Source organism: Cavia porcellus, unplaced genomic scaffold (assembly GCF_034190915.1).
Source record: "Cavia porcellus strain 051 isolate PalLab524CR breed Dunkin Hartley unplaced genomic scaffold, mCavPor4.1 scaffold_5, whole genome shotgun sequence".
In the NCBI taxonomy this organism is placed as follows: domain Eukaryota; kingdom Metazoa; phylum Chordata; class Mammalia; order Rodentia; family Caviidae; genus Cavia; species Cavia porcellus.
Genome location: NW_026947488.1, coordinates 47599572 through 47608814, shown reverse-complemented (window position 1 = coordinate 47608814; position 9243 = coordinate 47599572). Strand labels below are relative to the sequence as shown.

General features: G+C 41.9%; 1 protein-coding gene across 7 annotated transcripts in view; it reads right to left on the bottom strand.

Moving 5' to 3' along the window:
* Nucleotides 1-428: 428 nt before the first annotated feature.
* The window catches only part of Gpcpd1 (glycerophosphocholine phosphodiesterase 1), a 52769-nt gene continuing 43954 nt past the window's right edge, over nucleotides 429-9243 (bottom strand). For all 7 annotated transcript variants that reach the window (XM_063248727.1, XM_063248730.1, XM_063248728.1 and 4 more), the window contains 4 exons: nucleotides 8564-8700; nucleotides 8022-8157; nucleotides 7172-7332; nucleotides 429-3519 (listed from right to left, as the gene is read on the bottom strand). In XM_063248727.1, coding sequence (XP_063104797.1) covers nucleotides 3330-3519; nucleotides 7172-7332; nucleotides 8022-8157; nucleotides 8564-8700 — 624 coding nt within the window. In that variant the 3' untranslated portion in view covers nucleotides 429-3329. The remainder of the gene's footprint in view (nucleotides 3520-7171; nucleotides 7333-8021; nucleotides 8158-8563; nucleotides 8701-9243) is intronic.

Here is a 9243-nt window from a genome sequence, read left to right as displayed (position 1 = left end):
ACAGAGTGGAAAGCCTTCACTACTGTGAGAAAACCCAACCCGAGCTAGGAATAGAAGAGCAGGGGTGGTCAGGGCAATGCTTGTCCCCAAGGACTCATGAGACAGCTTGTGTCATAGGTCACAGAAGTGCTACCCAAGGTAGCTCCTTCATCCCACTAACCCATTAACTGAGGCCTCAGGGTTACCACAATGCCCAAGGAAGGGGCAACCAACGGGGGGGGGGGGGGGGGAAGAGCTGGACCTTACCTTCTCGTCAGTGTAACTTTCCTTATTTGGCACAGAGTACAAAACCGGCCAAGGGACCCATTAATTATGACTCCCAAGTAGGTAACTCCAGGTGTGAACCCAGCAGGCACACACAGACGTGCACACAACTCTCTACACAACACAGCCAAGCACCCACACAAAACACTGTGAAACAACATGACTTAGGAAAGTAGCACTGTTGCCAGCACTGTTTATTTATTCAGTCCACAGCTAAGGCCAGAGCGTTAGAGCAGTGTTAGAACGCAAAGCAGTGCCTGCCCTTAAGGGGCTCACAATCTTGTTAGAGAAATAACCGGTTACAGAGACGGAGAGACCACAGGAAAGCTCATGCCAACAAGTGCCACTGGGCTGCGAAGGCAGCATAGTTTACAAATGCGAGGTGGATTGGGAGTGATGTCCCAACCTGCTAAGTGCGATGACTGCTCTGCGTTTATTACCCCAGCTGGACAGAAGTGGTGCAACTCGGAGGCCATCTGCAATGGTTCCCATCACAATTTGGATCGAAAGCAGAGGAAATTTTACCGAGGTGGCACCGAGCGAGCAGGACTTGGACAGAAGGCAAAGAAGGCATTTCAGACAAGAAAAGCAGCACTGAGGTAGGTGGAAGCAGGGGCGTTGGCGGGGAGATGAGCAGGTGTGAGGTAAGCAGGTGGCAAGAAGCGAACTGCAGCAACCCTTGGGCAGCACCCACGGGGGAGCTGCAGGCCTCACGGTCACAGCCAGCAGCTACAGTACATGATTCCAGAGCGAAAATACCACAGAGCAACGGCGGTACTTTACCCAACATTTCATTCTATTTCTACAAAGTATAAAATAATTTATCATAGCTGTACAGTTCAAAAGGACCCCCACAGGCCATCTCAATCCTCAAAATGTCAATCAGCTCTGAGTTTACATTCAGAGTAAATATCACATGGTCTCTTAATTCTGAAGGACTCTCCCAGTGATTCCAGCATTTCTTCTCTACTCTGTTCCAGACATTGGAAATTAGTCTGAGTTGGCCAGGTCTCTGGCATGGAAGACCTGCGGCCTGGCAGGTGACAGGCCCGACACGGTCACTTGGTGGTACTCAGAGGCACAGTGTGCCCAGCACAGGCCGGGCCAGGCTGTTATGGGTGCAAAGACAGAGCCTCCACGTGCAGCAGGGTGCTGTGGCAAGGGCTAGAGGAGACAAGGTGGCTCCCAAGACAGAGAGTATGGGGCCAAGGCTTGGGGGGGGGGGGGAGTAGCCAGTGACACCCTGCCCAGATTCAACCTCACTTCAATGGCTTGGATCCTCCACTACACTAGCATTAAGGAAGGGATAGTAAAGAAAACAAGCAGTCAGGCTCTGTCAGCACCCAAAGCAGTTACTGGAGGCCCTGCTCAGCAGACTGGGTAAGCCCCCACCTGCTGTCTGACCCTTCTTGGAGGATCTGCTCCCCTCGCAATAGAGCTGGGAGTGGCAGGGGGGACGGAGAAGAAACAACTGGAAATGCACAGGCACAGTTGATCAAGTTACCACAGGGAATGTGCTGTGTCTGCAGATTAAGAACAGTCTTTTCCAGTTTCCCAAAAGTGCCCAATTTGCATCAAAATGTTAGAAAGGGAAAAGTATAGAAAACTTGTATTATTTTCCACTAAACATCAGTGTTACAAACACCATAGGATTTCAGACCCTATCTTCGCACAATTAAGATCTAACCCAAGTTGCATTGCTTAGTTTAAAAATGAAAGATACGTGTATGTCAAGTCTTAGGTTCTTAGCTCCTATCAAAGTGTGACAGTACATGAACAAATTGCCTCAGGAAGAACACACAGGAGAAGGCAGACACAAGGAAGGTAGTCCTTTCGGGTCTACACTGAAGTTCAGTTCCACATAACATTATAAAACCATTCTACAAAAGTAACATCTTCTTAAAATTCTGTTTTATCATGAAGAAAATATATCAATTTGTTTAACATTCATTCTTAAGTTACAGTTACATCAGTACAATCTGCATCTAGAATAACCCTAAAACCAGACATATACATGCATATGCACGTAAGATCTCCTACATTCCTAAATAAATTACATGCATGATACATATTAACCAATAAAGAATACCAATGAGAATTCAGAACATTTATTTTTTTGCATGGAGATTGAACACTGTACAACACACACAAAAAACAAACCCACAGAGCAACGATGTATAATTAGGTAGTGCAAGACACTAACATATTTTAAATGCCTATAAACAGGCTGTTTTTAGGCAACAAAATACTGTTAGTCCTTGTCATCTTTTCACGCTCACTTAGCACCAGATGCAAGGACTATACAGTAAGAGCGTACAATCTCATGCTTAAAACCTAAAGCATGCAGCAAATTAAATTTATACACTGTAATCTCTATAATAATGCAATACATACTTCTTGCTAATAGTCTGTGTGTTAAATTACCCTGCAGCATTTTGAAATTTTAACATTTATGCAAAATAACTTTGAATTCAAAGATTTATGAAACAAGTTCCAAGATGCACCTCTAGGCTGGTTTGGTTAAATGGAAAAATGACAACAGCCTCAAGGCTCAGACTGAATGAAAATGGTTTGTGTGCATGTCAACCCATGTTTAAAACAAACAGAAAACAAAAACAAACGGCTACACACACAGATGGCACAAAGGGTTGTGCAGCCGGGATCACCAGTGCAAATGCATGCATTTGAGGTACTTATTTTCTCCATGGTCAGGTATAACTATGCATAGTCATGTTCCTCAAGGGCTAAAGATCTGAGATCTGATCAAATGAAAAGCATAGTATTTACATAGCTAATTTCAAAGTTCTATGCTTTAATGTAGGTTTAGCATTCCAGGCTTATATATTTAAAGATATTTACCAAGCAGTAAGTTTTCTCATTGTACAAAGACTGGCAATTATACCTGGCCAAGTGACTTAAATAGCATACTTGAAATTCTTGCAAGAACTGTAGTGAAGAGTAAAATACTTCGTTATTGCTTCAGTGGACTGAGAAACCCAACGGCCGAGATAAGCAACGCTCAGCGATGGAAAGTGACCCCAGGACGGCGGTGAGCACCCTGTAGTCTAGGCACTCTCCACATTATCGATGCCATTGGCAGCCACATGGTGGTCAGGATCCCCACACAGGGATGAGGGGGCAAAGCGGCTAACGGTGGGACACAAGCAGCTCTTAAGCTCAGGCAATTCCTGCTTCAGGCGCTCCAGCTGCTCCACTTGGAATATATTTGGCTGCTCAGGCATCCAATCATATATCCTGTGATAAAACAAACACAAAAAACGTAAAATAATATCATGCTGTGGCTTTAGGTCTGCCTGACTTAACCTCTTCATATGAGAATTCCTTCCCAAAATGCCTCAATCATCCAAGTTAGTTTTTGTTTTGTCTTAAAGATGAAGAAAGGCCTATAAAATGCTAATGGAAAATGATTTCTAATGCACAATCTGCCTGTGTCCAGCTTTGACATTTCCAGGTACCTACCTAAGAGCTTGTCTTCTTTTTTTTTTACTGTACAACCCAGCAAAGAGCTTGTCTTCCTTATTCAGGGAATGCAGAAGGATGTGTTCAGTATCAGTGATAGTGACAAAAGATGAAAAAGATTTGGGCAACAGGAAGCTGGAGGTGGCAGGCAGAAACGCCAGCAAGCAGAGCTCTAGCACAGGCCTGGGCTGCAGAGGCAGAGCCGTCTGTCTCAGAGCCATCCCGGTGAAGAGAATAGTCAAGGCGTCTTCCTAAGAGGCTATGGACACCCATGACCCTCGCGCGATGAGCGCTCGTGAGCATGAACCAGTCTCCCTCCTCACACTCAGCGTCTGAACCATGTGCTATTAGCTGCCAGGCTGGCTCCTGAGAATGGGTGAGCTGCACTGACCCAGGAAATTCAGAGCCCCCTCCAGATGGCCACCAAGTCTCCTTTTAGCATCTAATGCCTGAATCACTGGCTGGAGTCTGAATGTGCTCAGCCTGAGACTTGGTAGGTCACAAAGTTAGTTTAGAAAGTTAAGATTCACATTAAAGTAAATGCACATGAACAGAAAGTATTCAATGAGCATTACCTTTAAAATTCTGTTAGGTACACGCTTGTATACATACATATCGATGTGTACTGTGTTGTAACGTGAAACGGGACTGCCCTGGAAACTTTATATAACACTGGGCATAACAGCCAAACAGGGAAACACTCCAAGTGTTTTTATCTTTTTATTTGGCAGCGGGGTTGGTTTAAGATAGCCCTCACTGCCTAGTTCAGGCTGTCTCTGGGCTCCCTATATAGCCCTGGCTGGCCTTGAATTTACAGTAATCCTCCTGCCTCAACTCCCCAAGTGCTGGGATTATGCTGGGTATTTGCCACCACACCTGGCTTCCTAAATGTTCTTAAATAGCAGAATAAACAATGGACTATCATATACCTTTTTTTTTTTTTTTTTTAACTTTTTATTGGCACCGGGGATTGAACTCACGACCGCCTGCTTGCAGGGCAGGTGCTTATGCCACTGAGCTAAATCCCCAGCCCCGGACTATCATATACCTACAAACATTATTACTATATAACTAGTATGTAAAAATATGGATTAATTTTAACAACATGACAAAAGTATAAAGTTAAAACCAAATAAACTTAAATGATATTGTTTAGGGATAGAAATAAAGACTAAAAAAAAAATTTTTTTTTTTTGTTTTTGTTTTTATCGGTACCAGGGATCGAACTCACAACTGCCTGCTTGCAAGGCAGGCACTTTATGCCGCTGAGCTAAATCCCCAGGCCCAAGACTAAAAATTTTTAAGGGGATAATTTGATAAGCAGTTACGTCAAAGATAATGGAATGTATGACAGCACACAAGGACTTCAAAATCACTGGTAATGTTTAAATACAGACATTTGATTACTTTAAAAGATCATTTGGCAGACACAAGTAATTGAGTTAAAAAGAAAAAAGAATTAACTGACTGAGTCTAGTACCATGAGTATCAAAACTAGGTAACTCTCCTCATGATCATAAATGCAAAACTTTCCCAAAGACTTAGATACTATTTTTTATTATAAATCTTAGAGAGTTATTTGGGTTTGAAGATTATGTACATGCAGTTATTTGATTACACTTAAAAATTCCACAAAGCTCCATCCAGTGAAGTCACTCTTATACGGTGCACCCTACTTTTCTGCAGCCCCCACAGGAGCCAGCGCAGGGTTCTCATGAAGACTTCAATATCCTGCCCAATTCACACACCTACCTCCATCTAAATTGCAGCTCTCGCATTTTCAACTCAGCTCTTCTTTAAAAACATGACAAGAACTTTCTTTAGCATCTAACATATCACATAGTATCTTTATCTTCCCATTTTCATCAGTATTTGCCTCCAAACAGTAATTGTGCTTGAGATGATGTAGGCCCTCTATGCTGTACATCGTATCATCCCAAAGGACCCTTCTCCAGCCTTAAAACAGCGGCATCACCCTTTCCTCCATATATACACACATATCTTCAAAGATTTGCAAAAGATAGCATCTCCTTTTATTTGTTAAATTCAAAGTTTAATTTTCATTTAGTTGAGAATGTCTACTAAAAAGGGCCACAGGTCATGCTGCTTCATGTAAAAGTTCCCAAGTAGTTAAAAACAGTCATTTGAGAGGGAATCTCAAATTCGAGCTATGAGATACTCAAAACCACTACTCAAAAATCAGTGTAGTTCAGACAAAGCTGTGAAGAAAAATGAGCCAAAAAGGCTTTATGAAAAGTGGTAAAGAAAACAAACGAAAAAGTGGTAACCTTTCTCAGGACACAGTAATATGAACTACAGGGAAGCAAAGTATTTTTACGAGCAAGTATGGCAAGGATTTTATATTTTTTCTTTGTAAAGCTGCAATGCCACCTGCCAAGTAAATGACATTCTAACCCCAAACTTCTTTATATATCAAAGTAACCTTTCTGCCCCTCAGACTTACATAATGAAAAACCAAGAGAGCTCTATACAAATAAGAATTCCTACAATGAATCATACACTGTGCTGGCCTCTGGAGGGAGTGAGCCAAACTGGAAGAGGCCTTGCCCTTATGGAGCTAATGATGTCTGCCTACCCACCAGGAAAGGGGAAAAAGAGTCGGAAGAAACGTGCAAGGAAGAAGCCAGACAGGAGATCCTGGGTCCATGTACCATTTTCTCACAGGGGACCTCTCGAGGTGTCGGGTCACTCTTCCCAGGAATCTGCCTCTGAAGATAGGGAAGATGCGGGAGACAAAGGCAAGGAGGAGGAGGTCTGGCGGGGGTGTGGAGGAAGGAATCAGCTTCCTTTCATAAGGGGCCCTGTCATGATTTTGGCTTTTCCGTTAGGTGACAGAAGCCCTGTCTTCTGGGTGAGCACATGATCTACCGAGGTTAAAAAAATTCCCTTTGGCTGCAGTGTGAGAACAGACGCGGATGGAAGGGCAGAGGCAGAGGCCAGCCTACAGATACTGCAGTATCTTGGGAGTCAGAGCCAACAAGATCTCCCCTCTGCCTGGTCTGGGGTATGAAATGACATCTGCGCAACTAAAACCACTGGGTCTAAGGGCAAGAGACCGGTCTGAGTGGGAGACAAGCGATGTGGGGAAACCGAGTAAAGCAAAGCTGCAGACCTGGACTGAAGCCACTGAGAAAGCCGGCAGGCAGCAAACAGGTCTAGGGAAGATGGCTACTCTCTGTCCCCGCAAGACAGTTCATGCATCTGAGTTAACAGCCTGGCACTTCAAGTTTAAGTGGTTCTGATATATTTCCAAGTTTGAAAAAATTATAAAGGTCAAGAAAACCTCAAGCTGAACTACAGAATTTTAACTAAGTTTAATTTTATTTGTAATTTAAAAGATGATTTATAATTTAAAAGCTATAGTTTTTCTAACATTCCAGGGAGATTTTTTATGCAAAACAAGTACCTATCATAAATTAGACCATTAACTCCATATTCTCTCAATTTTCTTCTGTTTTCAGGATCATTGGTGTCATCACCCCAGCAGAATATGACAAGGCCCTTCGCTTTTGCCTCCTGAATATAGGATGGGTTTCTGAGCAGGTCTTCAGTATGTGCATTTATGCCCTGAAAAAAGAAATTGTATGTTTACATAATAAGTAATGTAATTACTGCAAATGCTAAAATTCATACTCTATAGAGATTAGGGCTCTCTAAAGCAGACAGGAAGAGAAAAGGTTAGAATTTTTTCTCAGAATTATCCTATTGTTTATAATGGATACTGCATATATACAACGTTTCGTTTTTTTGTTTTGTTTTAGTTTGGTGTTTCTTTGGTCTTTCTGAGGCAGGGTCTCCCTCTGCAGTTCAGGCTGGCCTTAAGCTCACTTTGTAGCTTAGTCTGGCTTCGAATTTGCAGCATTCTTCCTGCTTCAGCCTCCTGAGTGCTACTGGATTACAGATGTGTGCCAAGCCCGGCTTTTACAATGTAAAAAAATACACATGTATGTTATTTATTTTTGTTGAGACTGGGTTTCACTATGTAAATCAGGCTGCACTTGAACTCACTGTGTAGTCCAGCTGGCCTCCTACCTCAGCCTCCCAGAGTACTGGGACTACAAGCATGCACCATCATGCCTGGTTTTAATTTATACACACAGATGTTGTATGTAAGGACACATGTCTAAGTACTTGCTTGTTACACATTAGTTAGACCTTTAACTAGTAAATGTGTAAACTAATAAATTGTATTTACGATAGTTCTAAAAGACAGAGACATAGGAAAATTAAAAGCTAAAAGCTCAAATGTAACTTACCAGAAGATTTTCAAACTGTGCAAAGCTCATTGCAATGGGGGTGGTCCGACATCTGAGGTCCATAAGTTCAGGGTAAATATCAGATTTTCCTTGAGTCAAAAATAATATGGGATATTTGTTCTGCTTTTGTCGAACCCTAAAAAAGGACAATTTAAAAAGTATTTGCCATGGACCCTAATTGTAGTATTTTTTGAAATTTAGAAAACATTAAAAATATAAAGAAAACAAAGCAAAATTTAAAATATTCCATTGCTTAAGTATAACCACCAACTATATGTGCTGTCTTTTAAATTTTTCTACATTATGGCTAAAACTTTCTCACAAGTGGGTGATAGGAAAGATTTGAGGGATATAGTGTGGGTAGGCAAACACTGCACTGGGTTTGCAGGGGTCAAGGTGTCCCTGGAGCACTGAGGCAGGGACAAGAAAACATGCGTAATTCGAGGAGAGGCCAAGTAACGGGGAAATCTGATGACCAGCGTCCAGTGCTTTTACCTTAAGCTAATTCTACATGTATAGAAGAAAAATTCAGTATTACTCACATTGTACAAATATCTGCATCAAATGAAGAAAACACAATTCTCCTTTTCCCCGAATTTTCTAAAACATTTTTTAGAATTATATCCAAAAACAGATTCATGTCAAAATATGTGGACAAGTTACCATCCCACATTCCATCCTACGTGGAGAAAAAGGAAAATGAAAGCATTACACCCTCTAGAATCATAGCACTGAAAACAAAAATAAAATCAAAGATTCTTGAAAGCATGAAGTCTAGCTCACATTTAAGTTTTTTTAAAATATTATTTCATTGTTATTTCAGGTATGCAATAGGATATTACATCATAGTGAAAAACCTACTAAATTAAGCAAATTGTTTATGACCTCAAATAGATGTCCCACATTTTTCTTTTGGTGGCGAGAGTGGCTAAGATCTATTCAGTGTGCACGGGACGTCTCTAGCTTTGCTCATCCTGCAAATCAGCTGCTTTGTACCCTTCCCACCTGACTCTTCCCTCATCCTCCTCCTCCTCTCCCTGACCTAGTAACTGCTGGAGGTTTTTTCCTCAATATTTCTGTATACTTTTAATTTAAAATTTTTACACATCACACATACAAGTCATGCAAAATGTGTCTGTGTGGCTGGCCCATCTCAGCACATAGCCTCCCACAGGCTTGTGTACATGTGGCAAATGGGGATCACTGCACTCTACTGCTGACC